The 16,940-nt window shown below is 37.8% G+C and overlaps 1 protein-coding gene across 3 annotated transcripts in view; it reads right to left on the bottom strand.

The window, feature by feature from the left end:
• sh3kbp1 (SH3-domain kinase binding protein 1) overlaps positions 1-16,940 on the bottom strand; it is a 67,370-nt gene that overhangs the window by 12,132 nt on the left and 38,298 nt on the right. For all 3 annotated transcript variants that reach the window (XM_015390660.1, XM_015390658.1, XM_015390659.1), the window contains exons 5-8: positions 14,540-14,684; positions 14,377-14,453; positions 13,310-13,393; positions 1,836-1,905 (exon numbers count right to left, since the gene is read on the bottom strand). In XM_015390660.1, coding sequence (XP_015246146.1) covers positions 1,836-1,905; positions 13,310-13,393; positions 14,377-14,453; positions 14,540-14,684 — 376 coding nt within the window. The remainder of the gene's footprint in view (positions 1-1,835; positions 1,906-13,309; positions 13,394-14,376; positions 14,454-14,539; positions 14,685-16,940) is intronic.

The following is a 16,940-nucleotide window of genomic DNA, read 5'->3' as shown; positions in this document are numbered from 1 at the left end:
CCCTAGGGCTTTTCTGCTCAATGGAAACTGTGGATAGTGGTTTTCCAAAGTTAATAGCCAATAAGCATTTTCATTTGCTACTATTTTTTTTGTCAGAAAATTATATCTAATATGATTAAAGCTGACTAGATTTACGATTTCTTAAAATGTAAATTGTATTCTTCAAACTACAAAAACATGTTAAACACTTCCAGTCATCATGAAGGAATCAGCTGCGATAGGGTTTTGTGTAAAGCCCCTTTTATATGAAGATCTGCAGTGTACAAAATAATAAAACATGTTGTTTCCTGTTGCATGTTGAAAGTGTTAAAGGGAAGTAGACTATTAACTTAAAATAAAAACTAAATACAAACAAAAAACAAAAGAATGCATATTTGGTCATTCGGTTTGATTCAACCAAGAGAGAAAAATATCAATATCAGCAAGACAGAAGGTGACTAAAAACACACTAGATAGGTTTAAAACTAAAGATGAACTCTATAAAGGTATTTTAAGCATTCAATTATATTTCATCTGAACCAAAACTGAATAAATGAAGCTCATGGTATCAAAATCAACCTTAAAGCAGCAGAAGCACACAATTGATGAGGCTGTTTATGAATGCAATGTAGGGGATCTATATTCATGCAACAGTGCCAAAGAAAGAAAAAGTAAATATATTTACATCTTGCTTTTAAATTTAAGTGTGGTTGGTGGAAGCTTTGCGTGTGTAACTTATTTCCAATAAGAGCAGCACAGCAGAACAGCTTCTCTCTTTTCCTGCAGGCATTGGCTGCAGAGCTTCATTTGACTCCCTGTCAGTGCTTCAGGGGAGGGAGAGCCTCGCTGCCTCACTCCTCGCTAAAGAAGGTTAAATTCTAAGCAAACCGTGCTTCATGTGTTGTCACCAAAGTCTCAAACAACACAGAACAAAAGTCATCAGATTAATCGGCAGTAACATTTTTGGAAAAACATTGCTAGAGGGGGTGTGAAAAGTCACTAAATATAGTGACAAAATTGCTAAGTTGTGAACAGTAGGATTAACAGTTTTTTCTCTGTCTTGTATTTGTATGTTCTGTCATGGTTTCTGTTTTGTTTTTTTATTTGCCTGCCCTGCAGCTGGCGGGTTTGAATGTGCTGTAGCAGCTTTATAACTTTGTTCTCCACAGGGACAGCCTTTCTGAAGTGACATCAGTTACGGATGGACCTATTTAAATTTCATATAAGAATCTCTGAAAAGCTTGAAGAACCCTGAGAATAGAAAAAAGTGTCTGTAGCTTTAAAATGAGCAGCTCCTGGGTCAATACTTTGCAGAAACAGATTTTACTGCAGTTCTGGTTGCATCTCTTTTGAGGTTTGTCTTTACTGGGTTTCTATATCGGAGATATTTAAAAAAAAAAAAAAACTGACATGTCAGACCACCAGGTAATACATTTCTCTACATACTATATGAATTGAAAGCTGTTCGATTGAAGCAATTGTTTATCACTTTTATGCAATAAATGAATTTCAAACTCCTTCCTTCCTTGAGACAATCTCTATATCTAGATTTGAGTTTGATTGTATTCAGCTCCCTGATTAAGGAAAATATAAATACTCTGTTCCTGTTTTTCTTTTCTTTTACAATGCTTTTCTATCCAATTTGAAAATCTAGGATGCCAGTCATTTCCACAATCAAAACACGAACAATGCTAAGGTAATGATGATAAGAAACAATAGTCTATCAGAATGAAAGGAAACCTGGGCTACAATAAAAGGAAGTGATAAAGAAATTAGCTACTTAAAGGATTATGACTGCCTAAGTTACAGAAATAAAGATGTTGCAGAGTTTTTTCACCTTAGCTGAAACTTCTCACCTTTAGCTTTGCTGTCAGGTTCTGTCTTCATGCTTTCAGCTGCTACGTTCACGCCTTTCCCTTCGTTGACCTGGGGCACATATGACAGGAAACCTTTAGATTCTCAGACACAACGCCAACACGCTCAGTTGGTTCGATACTTCCTCTCTTTGCTGCAGTATGAACTTGCAGCAAAGAATGTCTTTTTAGGGTTGTCTTATAAGAAGCTGAGGAAACAATGACTGAGCAGAAAAGGACCTTGAATCAATCTGACCTTATCACTAAAAGTTACAATGAGGCTATGTCTCATTATTTTGTGTTTTGTTCCTCCACTGGGTGAATGTACTGCTTATGAGGCTGGGTTTATTGACAACTTCTCAGACTGAAGGAACCTTGTCTAAAGACCAAAGGTTTCAACAAAAATTAACATGAATACAGGAATTACTCTATTTTTATTTCATTTTTTCCAGCTGGATGATTTAAATACAGGATGCTGGAGTTGGGGCTTGAACCGACAACCCTCAAGTTGCAGAGACAGAAGCGTAGGCTGAAGGAGTTTGCCACATTAGTTCAGATGCAATTATTGGATAGCATTACTTATATTTGCCAGACATAGAATAAAATAAATGTTACTGAACTAGTTACTGGGGTTCAGGGTAAATATTTGCACATTAAATTCGAAATATTTAGCCAGTCTCTACATCTAATTTTCTATGGCTAAATGCTAACCACCAAAACCCCATCCATCCATCCATCCATCCATCCATCCATCCATCCATCCATCCATCCATCCATCCATCCATCCATCCATCCATCCATCCATCCATCCAATCCAATCCAATCCAATCCAAAAGCACCAATCCAACCTCATGTCTTTGGACTATGGAAGGAAGCTGGAGTATGCGGGGAAAACCCACAGATAAATGGGAACAACATTCATATTAGTTGCAAAAAGACCTCAGGTCAGAGTTTGAACCGAGAACTTTGTCTAGCAACAGAGGAACAAACTGCACCGCAGTGCTAAACCTATAAAAAGTACACACAACATGATTATTAATATAACTTCCTAGACCTAACCGATGAATAACAATATTATCATTCATATTAGAATGCTACATTCTGCAAATTAGCACACATTTATTTAGCTGAAAGACCTCTTGAAGGTTTGTGGGAAACGAATAAAGACCAAAGGAAAATAGTACAAATTTAAAGCAATTAATACATAAAAACATATGAAATTTCAGGTTTACTAAATGTATAACAATGCAAATGTTAATGTTAGCATACTTAAGTTAATCAGCTCAAATTATGGCTATATTTTCTTAAATAACTGATACTTATATTTAACAAAAATAACAGTATGAAAAAGTATAAGGTGCATGCAATTACGGAATGTCAGATAAAACATTTTTTACAACATCAATAAATATTTTAGAGTAATGATGCTTTAAAATTCCAAATATAGCTTTAGGTAGTGAAATGTAAAAAGACACAAGCAAACTACCACCTTTACTCAGTAAAATTACATACTAATACAGCATGGTTTGACACTGGGCAAATATAAACAACAATGTAATTGTTAGACTGCTAGATCTGTAAATCTCTATGATATGTGATGTAAGAGCTGGAAATTGGTTAACAGTTAACAATTGGTAGCTACGTTTACCTACATGGACACAAATAATTAGATTGAAGGCCCGATCAGGTAAAAATCGCTTTTTGTAAACAAGTCCGACATTCTAATCCAATCGGAAAGAAATTTCGTTCCAAAGAGAGCGGTGCTTTTTGCTGATTGTAATTCCGATTGCGGTCCCTCTGCACACCTATTTGGATATTTGGAGTAAAATAATTGCCACTGCACTTGGGACTAACGTCAGCGTAATGGTAAAATGGCCTGTACCTATATAGCACTTTTTCAAGTCAAGAGACTTGACCAAAGCGCTTTACACTACATTCAGTCATTTACCCATTTGCGCACACACTGATGGTGGCAAGCTACATTGTACAGTAGCAACAGCTGCCCTGGGGCTCACTAACAGAAGTGAGGCTGCCGTACACTGGCGCCACCGGGCCCTCTGACAACCATCAGTAGACAATGCCCAAGGACACAACAACACTGAAAGTCGGAAACCGGGTTTAAACCGTCAATCCTTCGATTTACATTCGAAACCACTGTTTTTCCGCCGGTTTTTGCAATAAACTAGAGCGCTCTGTGCATGCTTAAATGACATCATCTAATCTAATACTTGGTACAGGTACAGTATACACATGTCATGATCGGATCTTTCTATTGATTGTTGATGTAAACAACAGTGGTGCAGTGGGTAGCACTGCTGCCTTGCAGCAAGAAGGTTGTGGGTTCTGCTGCAAGGCTTCCTCCAACAGTCCAAAAACATGACTGTTAGGTTAATTGGCTTCTCTAAATTCTCATTAGGTGTGAGTGTGTGTGTGCATAGTTGTTTGTGTCTGTGTTGCCCTGCGATGGACTGGCGACCTGTCCAGGGTGTACCCTGCCTCTCGCCCGTCGACAGCTGGAAATAGGCACCAGCACCCCTTGCAACCCCAAGATTAAGCGTGTCAGAAAATGGATGGATGGTATACAAAGATTAAGACTTTCCGATCAACCGAGGATCAGATTAAGGAAATTTTATGGATGTAAACATAGCTAGTAGTAGTCAGTATCTTTAGCATCTTAACGTAAGTTAAAAATGGAACTATTTAGACAGGGAGAGGCTAAATTACTTTTTTAATATCCAAAAAATTTTATCCTGATAGACATTTTTAGAGGTGAGGTATCAGTGGTACAGAATTTCAGACTTGAATTCGAAACAACAGAACCTATGTCAGCATTTAACTTATGGCCAATTTATGACGGGTCAGAAAAACTACTAGAAACACAAACGGCTCCCAACAAATTTAATTTTTTTTTTTCTTTTTTTAATGTGGACCTTAAATATCTGCATCGGATTTTGCATCAGCTATTTCTTGGGTTCAGCTAAACTGCTGGTTTAAAATTGCAGCCTTCAAAGTTGGAAGGTAATATCTAGCAAATTGCTACACTGCAAAAACGATCCAGAAACAAGTAAACATTTATTAAATTAAGTGTATTTACCCCTAATCTGAGCTGGTAAATAAGATGATCGGCCAATGGAATGAGTATTTGTACTCTTAAAATAACATAATTAGATATATGCCCTTAAAATAAGACACTGCAATTGTTTGTTCGTCTCTTTAATGTTAATTGTCTTGTTCCATTGGCAAAGCGTCTCATTTACCTCCTCACTTCCAGAAAAAATGCAGTATTTTAAGAAAAAAATACTTATCTAGATTTAGATTTTTTCCAGTGTATCTGCTGTTTCTGGTAAAAGCAGAAGTGAGGCTGACGACTTTAGCCTCGTCTGCAACCCTCCTCCAAGTTTACAAATCTTAAACTTGGTTGTTTTTCCTCAAAAAAGAAAAAAAAAATCCTCATCTCTATCCAGCTAAACCTTAAACATAAAATGAGACAAAAGGATAAATAATACATATATCAATATATTTGGTTTCTCTCATAAACACTAATTCATCCTATGAATAGATTCATCACAGAAACCAGGAGGCGACATGCTGACGAAGATAACCATGTGAGAGGGCTACCGTTAAAGCGGCCGTTGTAACCCAGCTGGAGTGGATCCCTCGCTGGTGTTTGTGGAACCAGGGTGGCTCTTCCCCAGGAAAACACACACATTCACAGCGCGCAGTCTGTCTGAACACACACACGGCTCTGTTCAGCTCGACCTCTCCCTCCAACACTTCCTCCCTCCCTCCTTACATCCCTCCCTCATTCCCTAACTAATGACAGGCATGTGGAGGTGCGAGCTCTGAGTAATAACCACAGCAGACAGCGGAGTAAATAACCAGCTATCATTTCTACGGATAGGAGTCAAAACTTGGACTGACGTGTGAGACTTTTCAAGGCCAAACGGTTCAGTTAATAGTAACCTTCTTAGTCCTGATTTTACTACTATTAGTGGTTCAAATGCCTCTGAAGGGCTTACAGGGATTAAAGCAACAAAAAAAATCCTGAGCCTTAACTTTTTCCACGCAGGCAAGAAACTATATATGTCTGTCTGTCTGTCTGTCTGTCTGTCTGTCTGTCTGTCTGTCTGTCTATCTATCTATATATATATATATATGTGCGTGCATGTCTGTGTGTGTATTTTCAAGCCATGCCAGGAAGGTGTGGGGTCATGTGATCAGAGATTGCATGAATGATTCAAGACTAAATTTGAATTTTGAAAATCCAATACCAAAAACCGCCAGAGGATAGAAAAAGTGCATCTATATATAGTGTGAAAGAGAGGTCGTGTTCGGCGAGGAAAGCCCAAACCCTTATCTTTAACTTTCATTGACGCTGGTACATCAGCTGTTGCCATAGCTCCCGGAAAACGTGTAGCGTGTGGGCTCGCACGAACAGCATCTTGATGACCAGGTCTATAACTCATATTTGTGTGGCACCTTTTTGCTGCCTGATGCGTAAATAAGCTTCCTGGAGCACAGCGTGCAGAAGCAAGAGCCTGGTTCACCTAACTTCCTGCACCAGCTGCTAAATGGCTTGCCATCTCGCCCTGTCTCCTCCAACCATGCCCAGCGCCATTTATTTTTGAGACTATTATCTATGGTTGTAAGATCTTCCCTGCAGTTCCTGAATTGCATTATGCCCACTCCATGCAATTCCGTTCCTTCTATCCTCCTTCTCTCCAAACACAAAGTTTAATTAATTAAAATAATTATCATAAATAGCTCAAAGTAGACATGAGATTAAGGAACGCTTTAAGTAAAACAGTGAATTAAAGTTTTTTGTGCAGAGTGATGGTGACTTGCATCACAGTAGTCAATGTTTAGACAGCAGATTTCTACAGAGGTCAAGCTTTATATAGGCAAACTGACATATCAGTATCTGGAAATGGATAGATATAGCTTTGAAAACAATAGAATTGGGAAGGAAGTGTGGAAATACAAATAATAGGATGGGTTTAATGCAGAGAGTGAATTTCGTTGCTTTGTACTTGTGACAATAAAGCTTAATTGTAGTTCCAATAAAGTTTAATTCTAATAAAATGTCCTTTCCAAACCAATTCAGACCAGGAAAATAGTTCCCTCTGACTGTGTTGTCTGTATAAATCATTAATGTAACTCAGCTTCATCTTGTGAGGCTTTGGGATGGAATCAGGATTTCCCTCCGACTTTAACCATGCTGTTGTCTGCTGGTCAAAATAGCCTTATAACCAATGTCAGGTTGTTGGACATGGTCTCAAGCAGCTCCTACTTTAGGTAGTAAGATTTGAAACAGTTTAATGTTTGGATTAAGATGGGTCCCCTTGCTGTTAGACGACAGCTTGTAGCCAATCACTATCTCTGCAGTGTAAAAGATACGCTACCGATGGTATTCAGCCTTGGCACTGGTGATAACGAAGCAGACAGCAGAGCCAATATAGGACAATGCTACTTCTACTTAGTAGGTAAAAAATATTTCAGTGCTGTAGCAGGAAGGGCATCCTGCTTTTATGTTTCTTGCTCCAGGATCTTTAATGTTAAATGTCTTAGTTCTCATAAAAGCAAACATGCCTATAGTGTGGAAGCAAAAAGCTGTCTCATTGCTAAATCTTTAAATATAAGGAAGTATTTCAATGGATCCTATCAGTTTATCGCTTCTGTGAGCTCTTAGTTACTTGTTTTCTGATAACGACGTAACATTGAAACGATTCAATGAACATTTAGATTAAAACTGTTGAAGCTGTTTAGACTTATGCATAAAATAGGACGTAGAACATCCAAATGCATAAGATACGAACACACTGACTGTAATGAACCAAAGAAACCCTTTAGACTTCACCTTTCACCTACATTTCTCTAAGTGCCTTTAAAGTATCCTTTTGAACATGTAGATCTAGTAAAAACATGTTGTATTCCTGTAGGTGTTGGTCTGAGACAAATATGAAACGCAAATGACCTCAATAAGCTGTAATTTTCAAAAACCTTTGTCTCAGGTTTGATAAATTGATGCCAAATAAATTGTCTTATATTATTTTGCTAATTTGATCTGTATTATAATCTATAAATGAATGTACTTTAAAGTTTTTTTGTAGAAACTCTTGGACCTTTAATGAAAACCTGCAAATGTTTTTCACTGAATGATATGTTTTGTAATAAAATAGCATCAACATAGTCCCAGCCATGAGATAAGTTTTTTGGCTATAATTATGGTTAGTTCCCATTTTTGGAGCTCAGAAAATAGTCATTCTGTAGCTTAAAGTGTGCTTCTGTTTCTAGCTTCTCCTCTTTCACCTTGCAAGGGGTCGAAAGAAAGGACACAATCCTATGGGTAGGAAAAGAGCTCAAACTTGTTGAGAATCCTTCAACTTTCTAGACATCATTACATGAAAGAACGGACATTACAGCATGGACGAAAACATGTCAAATAGGAACTACAGCCCTTCAAAAAAGAGCTACAAAAAACACAAGTTACAGAAATATAAGGAATGGCTGAAGCTCTCCATTATAAAACCCATTACATATAAAGAGTACACGTTAAGCAGGTGAGGTGGTCTGTGCCTAAGAATGTGGGGTTCCTCATAGCTCCTCACCGTCTGATAGAAATATTGCAGCTTCCTATGCTAAAGGAAGCATAGAGGCTCCTTTTCTCATTCCTTACTGTCAGCATTACTTGGCTTGAAGAAGCATTTGTATAAAATGTCTTCCAAGTTTATTAAAGCATTTATGCGAGGCTCTCTCGCTCCTTCTTATCTAACCAAAAAAATGCCTACTTTGCCATTGTTCTGCTGTGTTTTCTTTTGCGGGTGTAACGTAATCTACAGTGGAGGGGAGTTTCTGTGAGCTCAGCAGCTGACTAACTTTACAAGGACAAATGTCTCGATTCTTGGTAAATATGTCAATCTAGGAGTGTTTGTCCAGTAATCCACTGTCCTTCAATTAGAAAGATGGTAGGAGTACCAACACATTAGCCTGTGTTGATACCAAAGTGATGCTCTCTTTTTTTTGTCCTTTTCTGGAGGCTTAGTGCTGAAAGATGGTTGAGATTCTTTGTTCTTTCCTTTGCATTTTCAATTTTAAACTCTATGCTGAAACTCTAAACTAAGTAACAGCTATAATCCTTTTTACCTTCTCTACTACAGTTATGCTGAGGCATGTATCCTACAAAATGCAAAGTATTTTAATTGCTACGAAAGAGAAGAAAATCTGTAAACATGTAAACACACAGAAGGACAGAGCAGAACGCAGCTGTAAGCTGATGAGCTTGAGGATTTATACATTAAACCATGATTAAGTTGAATTAAGTCAGTATGTCAGCTGCCATGACCGGAACCTAAAAAAACAGATTATGAATGAGCTCTTTAAACAAAAGGTGTCATCTGATGATACTTTTTTATTTCAGACAGACATCTCACCAACAAAATAATAAAAGTACGAATAACAGTTACCGTACACATTCTAACAACTGCTCCAGTTCTGAACAGCATTTTTACACTGATTTTACACTGATGATATTTATCAGCAGATTCTTCACAACTGCTTTATCTGAGTCATGCAGTGACTCTGTAAGTCCTCACTTTTCTCCCCATAATCAGAATAAAGTTCACTACAATGCTGCAACATTTAAATCGTTGTTTTCTCCACCTTTTGTTTGATCCTAAAAAGACAAATCAAGGGTGTCTGAAAGGGAACCTAAATACTGATATCCTAGATAGCAAAGGATGTTCATTTAATGTCAAATTACGGTTAAAAACGACTGACGGTGGATCAACTATCGAACAATCATCCTGTTATATTTAATCAAACAATGTTGAAATGACTCAACTGAATCAATCTTGTTTTATCATCAAATTTCAGTAAAATCCCAGCATCTAATCAACATTGAATCATATCATGTTGTTTGTCGCAACCACTTCCGCCTTTCAACACTGGCTGTTGGCTTTTTCGCAACCAGATTCTGCGTTTCACCCCAGCTGGTACTGTGCACCCCCTTCACTGGTTACCTAACCATATTTTAGCGTTGATTCACTCATAGTTTGCCGATCAGACTTTAGCTGCCAATATCGCCATTAATTTAGCTCAGACACAGATTAAAAAAAATATTCTTAACACCCAGTAGGATTATTTGGATAAAGGGCTAATAAAACGCCCTGTAAATGTTTTATACAGTAGGGGTTCACATAAAAAAGCAAAACCTCCTTTCAGAGAAAGCAGCGTCTTACCCGATAAACATTATGCTCGCAAACAACAGCTGCAGTTGCAATTGTCTGTTTTATTTTACACACTGTTTGAGCCATATGTCCGAACAATGCTGTAACTGGTGTTCTGTCTTATTGTAGACATATATTATCCCTGCTAAGGTCATGTAGGGCTGATGCCTCACCAACTGGTCAATAAGCACGACGCAGGGTACTTCTGGACAGTGATAGCAATGGAAGAAGGTCATGTGGTCTGATGAGTCCAGGTTTACCCTGTTCCAGAGTGATGGGCGAATCAGGGTAAGAAGAGAGGCAGGTGAAGTGATGCACCCACCATGCCTAGTGCCTACTGTACAAGCCTGTGGGGGCGGGGTTATGATCTGGGGTTGCTGCAGTTGGTCAGGTTTAGGTTCAGCAACAGTATGTGCTCAAAGAATGAGGTCAACCGACTACCTGAATATACTGAATGACCAGGTTATTCCATCAATCGAATTTTACTTCTCTGATGGCACAGGCATATTCCAAGATGACAATGCCAGGATTCATCGGGCTCAAATTGTGAATGATTGGTTCAGGGAGCATGACACATCATTTTCACACATGGATTGGCCACCACAGAGTCCAGACCTCAACCCCATTGAGAATCTTTGGGATGTGCTAGCGAGGGCTTTGCGCAGCGGTCAGACTCTACCATTATCAATGTAAGATCTTGGTGAAAAATTAATGCAACACTGGATGGAAATAAATCTTTTGACATTGCAAGAGCTTATAGAAACAATGCCACAGCGAATGCCGTAATCAAACGTAAAGGCGGTCCAACAAAGTATTAGACCTTTTTGACCTTTTTTTTTTTTTGGTGGCGACTTTTTTTTTGGCCAGGCAGTGTATTTTAGCTAATAAATGACTAATTCCATTAGGAAAACAGTCTGTATTCTTTTGTATCTAGTGAACCTGCTGTAGATCCAGGTGACACATTGTTCTCCGTATAAAGAGCTTATATCATACTTTTAATATAGCCATTAAGCCCTTTAGATGGACATTTTAAATTTATTCTCTTCCTTAAAAACAATGGTAAAACAAATGCAGATTATGGTGTATTTAAAGGTTTTATGGCATTTTAGAGTATTTAATTTTTTCCTTTAAGAGTTGTGAAGCTAAATTTCATACAGCAGGCTAAGGCCCCGTCCACGCGAAGTCAAAACGAACACGAAACGCTGATATTTTCCAAAACGTTTGCCGTAAAGACGGAGACGTAAAATAAATGTGAGCGTCCACACGAATGCATGAAAACGCTGCAAAATGTATGCCAGGCCTGTAAGTGGCGCTGTGGTGCCAAAGCAAAAATAAGCGACGAAATGTTGGGCATGCGCACTAATATTTATACATGGTTGCCCTGCGGGTCCATTTTCGTGGTTCAGTCAAATTCAGGTGCTGAACTATGTCGTCAATATTGCTCTGTTCTTCCTGGAGATATTCCAGAAGAAGAAGATTCTGTTGTAAGCCTGACAGCAGGGTGAGTAGCATTAGCAGCAACGGCGCCATTGTTGTTGTGATACTGTGTCGCGCATGCGTGTTTAGAGGCGACACTATGACGCATGCGTGTAAAAAAAAAAATGCGGTTAGAGCGTAAAGATGGAAACGCGAAAACGGCATTTCGAAATCTTCCCACTCTGAAGGCTGAATAAAAAAAAGATAGTTTACAGACCCCCGAAACGCCGGCTTCGTGTGGATGAGAGGCTGGTTTGGTGAAAAATTTGTGCGTTTAGGCCAGGGTTCGTCTTCGTGTGGACGGGGCCTAAGCTGACCTTCCAGCTCAGTTCTATAAAGTTACCGTGGCTCTGTGTGACTCAGGCAGACAGAGACGCTCCCCCACCTCCCATCACCTCCTCTGTAGCCTCATTAGGGAGCACAGAGACTTGTCTTGCAGTAAAGTTACACACTCACCTCCCACTCAGCGGGACAGGAGCACAAACTTCCTTCAGACACACACATCTGCACCACAGGAGCAACAGGAAGCTCTGATGACCAATAACAGCTTTTAGGGACAATACCATTCCTTTAAAAAGGAGATTTGTTTGTTCTTTCATTCAACAGTTTGTTTTTATCTATATATAATCGTATATATCTCTCTATTGTTGCTATTTGTAATCAAAAGGGAGGACAAGAAGGACTAAACTTTGATTTCAGGCCTTTTGTCTGTTTTTATCATATAGGTGTACATAGAATGAAGGCTCTTTTTACCCAGCAAAATATAAACCTTTCAGACGACGTATGAAGTTTGGACGATTCATTATAAGTGCAAAAAAGAGACTTTTTAGTTGGTTTTTAGACTAAGTCGCGTAATAAAAAGGCTATTTGTAGGGATATAAAAATGTAAGAAAGTCACATTCCCGGTTTTCTCACTTAGTATACCCTTTAAAATAAATAACATTAGCTCAATATAAAAGGTCATATAAAAAAAAACAATGTTTTTGCTGACCTTCTTTCAATATTTTACTATCTTCTCATGAGAAATGCAGCAAAAGTTATTTGTTGTTGCTTGTTCTTTCATTTTATACGTTTCATGGATTAGAAATGTGATATTGTCACGTTAACTTTTGAGCCCATTGTTGATCAATATAAAAAAAAGAAATAGGAAGTACAATAAAGGCAGGCATGAGTAAAATATGTTAAAAAAGGTGAGAAAAGAACAGGAGAAGAGGCAGAAAAATCCTGAGCCTACCGTCTGTTCTCGTTCTGTTAAAGTCGGAGCTTTGCTGCATCAGCGCAGAGGCAGCAGGAGAACATGTGAACATGTAGACTAGAGTGAAAAGCGGTATTATTTCCCCTCCTCTCTCTCTCTCTCTCTGTATTTCTGACGCCCTAAGTCTGCTCTGCAGAGCTCTCACTTCTGCTTTGCTTGTCAAATCCCTGCAGGATGTCTCTGTGCATCTGTGTGTGTGGGTGTGCATTTCTGTGTGTGTGTTAACATAAAACCGCTTCCTGTGCTGTGAAACTGAAACAGAGCATTGGGAGGAGCTAAATGTAAGACTTCCTTACACTGAGGTATAAGAAGTTATCGAAAACAGAGATAGTTATGAACTTAAAATAGGCAATGTCTAAAAATATGCATGCACAGCCTGTTTTTTTTGTTGTTTTTTTTCATGGGCATTAACTATCAACCATATTCATTAAAAAGTCTGAGGATTTCTGGTGATGACGTTAAAGGAAATGGAGTATCCTCTGATGGGGCGGTTTGTTCACACAACGCTGTGAGTGACTGACCTTCTCTGAATCTAGATCAATGGAGCGTGGTCTGAGCTTGATGGGCTGGTCTTTAAAGATGTTACCGAACCCAATCCCCTGGACCTGGAAGGAAAGTGTAACAAATTAAACTGGTTTTGCTTTTAAAACAGCCAAAAAAAAAAAAAGAAGAAAAGAAATTGGCAACCGGTCACAATTAAGAGGTATAACATAGAGGTATAACATAGAAGGATATTTCTACCCTAGTAAAACATGTCTGTCATTTTAGAAAGTTCAAGTGCCCTGAAAACCCTAAGACATCATATGCTTGGCCTACTCCCGCCTGACCGAATTCTGAGCCTAATGACTGGGAAACCTCTTTAAATCCATTCGGATGAATCTTGGGATCCCTCAGGGTCGTGTGCTCAGCCCACTGCTCTTCAAATGGACAGATGTACAGTGTACAGAGACTATACAAAACAGCCTGGTGCCCTGACCAGCTCAGATCTCTTAGCATCAGCGGCTTTAAACCAAAGACAGAAGTTATCCGTGAGAGTTCGAATAGCATAACTGGCAGCAAGAACATCAAAGGGATCACGAAACAGGCCACATGCGACACTTCTGTGGAACTTGAAACTAACAGCAGCGTCACAACATTCAGAAAGACTAAACATGTCATAAACCTTAAGCTTCAATGTGGCGCACAAAGAGCGTCCTGCATACGATGGTGAGGGGAACCAAACGGGTAGATCAAGTATCCCTAATCATCAAGAATCTGTTTCGAAGCAAAATGCTGAACGTTGACAGACTCTTTAGCGTTCTCTGTACATTTTACAGGGTAAATACATCCAAATTATTTTTTACCCCTAATTTCTTAGGTGTATAGCACCTTATCACCAAATATACTCCTTGTAGATGTAAAACACTAAATGGCAATATAGCAGATGGAACCCACTGACTTCACTTTCCTTTTCCACCACTGTACCAATCAGACTTCAGTCGAATGACTAATCTGTCATCATTCCAAGAGGAAAGTTTTTAACGTCAGATATTTTAGATGAAAAATGACTATAGATGTATTCAACATGCAAAAATAAGCGACTGATTACCTTCTTAGGTTGGACTTCTGACCCTGATTCTGACCGACTGTCTCCTCCATCACTTTCACTGCCAGGGCTGTCTTTGCCTGGAGACATACAGAAAAACAAAGCAATTCCAAACCAATTCATACAGCAAAGCCTGGCGCAGAATGCATGTTTTTCTTTAACATACTAGTGCGGTTTTGGCGAGTCTCCTCCGATGAGTTAGGAGTTTCCAGGCAGGGAGCGTCCGAATCAGCCAGGATCTCTTTGGTAAAATTGGAGGGAAACATACCAATCTTCCCATTAAGAAGTCCTTCCCACCATCCCTCCTCAACCTAAGCACATGATAAAGCAGATTAAAAACACTGTGAGAAGTTTGAAACTATCAAATCAAAACAGAAACTTGACATCAAGAGATAAACAACACTTTACAATTAACTTGTTTCACTTTTCTCAAAACGAAGGATTCCACAACAAAAAGGACATTTTAAAAGATAAAGTTAAAAAAAGAAATGTTACATACCGGTAGTTTGTTTTTCCTTATTTACTCTAATAAGCCCAACATTAAAATTTGAATATACATCATACTTTGGTGACTCTCTAACTAAAACTACTTCTTGTCTTGTTGCGTTTAATGGCAGTTGGAAAACAACTTTTCAGTGTGCATCAGCGCCACCACCTGGTGAGAAGTGTGGATCAGAATGGCCCTATTCATAAAGATATTCATATTTATTTATCTATATATCCATAATATTACTTACTATATTACAAATACGAAATCCTCCTAAATATTCATGTTATTATTATATATTTAAATAAATATTGATCATGTTTTTTACTTTTTCTGCACAATATCTAACGCATCAAATTTAACTTTCTCCTTATTTAGGTCTCTAACCTAATTCTTTCTTCTTCATACCTATTACAATACATCACTACATGTTCTACTGTTTCGTCTTGTCCACAATATTCACATGTTCCTGACATGTTTCCTTATTTTGAATAATGTATTATTTAATCCTGTACGTCCAAAGCTAAGTCTTGAAATAACTGTTTCCTCTCCTCTTCTTCCTTCTGCTATCCTAATTTTTCTGACTTTATATTGAATCCTATAAAACCATTTTCCTCTCCTTTCCACTTCCCATTGTTTTTGCCATCTTTTCTTCATCCTTTGTTTAATGATACTTTTAATTTCTGTCTTACTTAAGTTAATCATCATATCAGTGGTTTTATTTTGTGATGCTTCCTTAGCAATCTTATCTGGAATTTCATTTCCTTTAATCCCTATATGTGCTGGCATCCAAATAAATATAACACTACTACCCATTATTTGAACTTGACATGAAACTTTCTGTATTTCAATTAAAATGTCTACTTTCTGAAAAATTATTTTGTACACTGATTAAAGCTGAACTTGAACCTGAACATATAATTGATCTTAATGGTCTCACTTCGTCTATCTATTGTAATGATAAAATTATTGCTAATAATTCACCTGTATATACTGATAATTCATTATTTATTCTCCTATTTACTTTGATATTGAAATCTGGAACATAAAATGCAATACCTACTCAAACTTTTAGATGCATCAGAATATATTTGAATATAACCATGACAACTATTAACATATTCATGTATCAGTTAATGTTTAATATTGCCTTCCTTTTTCTTTTCTACCCATATCAAATCAACTGTAGTATCAGGTATCATCCAGGGAGGGATTACTGGTAATGGTACAGTTGGACTACATTTAATTTGATCTAATTTAAGTTCTTTTAGTTTTTTTTCTCCCCACTATCGATCCAAAACTTTCTGTTTGTCTCCTCTCACTTTCCAAATACTGCTCTAAAACAATTTCTCTTAACAATGTTGACATTTGAAAACAACGATGGCAATGCAAGGGGAAGGTTGTGAGTTAAATCAGGTGTGAGGAGTTAAGTTTAGTTTACTTGTTTGCACAGTGGGGAAAAAAAAAAGAACAGTAAAACAGAGGCAGCTGAGGACATCTAGAGGTCATGGTAAGAACTACAAGATGCAGACAGAACCCTGCAACACATTTACAACAATAATACAATAAATTGCCCTAAAGGACCCTAAAAAAGCTGTTTATTTTTATGGTTTCTTTATGTTTTATAATGAAATAACTGAATTTAAAAATAAAGATCTGACTTTAAGTTAGGAAAAAAGAAAGTGTTCAAACTTTATTCACATATATAATGACAGAAGTACCCTTTTTACCCCTATGATTAAAAATATTTCTTAAGATTTTTACCCCCAGGTTAATAAAAGACAGTGTGGGGCCACACAGGCTGCAATCCCACTTTACAAAACCTATCCATTCCTCTGACAAATTTAAATGTAAATGCCATTTACTTGATAGAGATTGATCCATTTCTAGGACCCAAACACCTCATACTACATTCAGCCATTCATCCAATGCCACACATAGTCACATACCAATGGTGGTAGGCTGGAAAAAAAACAGCAAAAATGTTGTTTCTGATAGGAAATGAAACAATAAATTTGAAAAGTAAAATAAGTTCTAGTTAAGTGAAAAAGGAATCTTTTCTAATTAAAAACTGGTGGAA

This window comes from Cyprinodon variegatus, unplaced genomic scaffold, assembly GCF_000732505.1.
Source record: "Cyprinodon variegatus isolate N-32 unplaced genomic scaffold, C_variegatus-1.0 Scaffold507, whole genome shotgun sequence".
In the NCBI taxonomy this organism is placed as follows: domain Eukaryota; kingdom Metazoa; phylum Chordata; class Actinopteri; order Cyprinodontiformes; family Cyprinodontidae; genus Cyprinodon; species Cyprinodon variegatus.
This window is presented reverse-complemented; position numbering and strand designations above follow the sequence as displayed.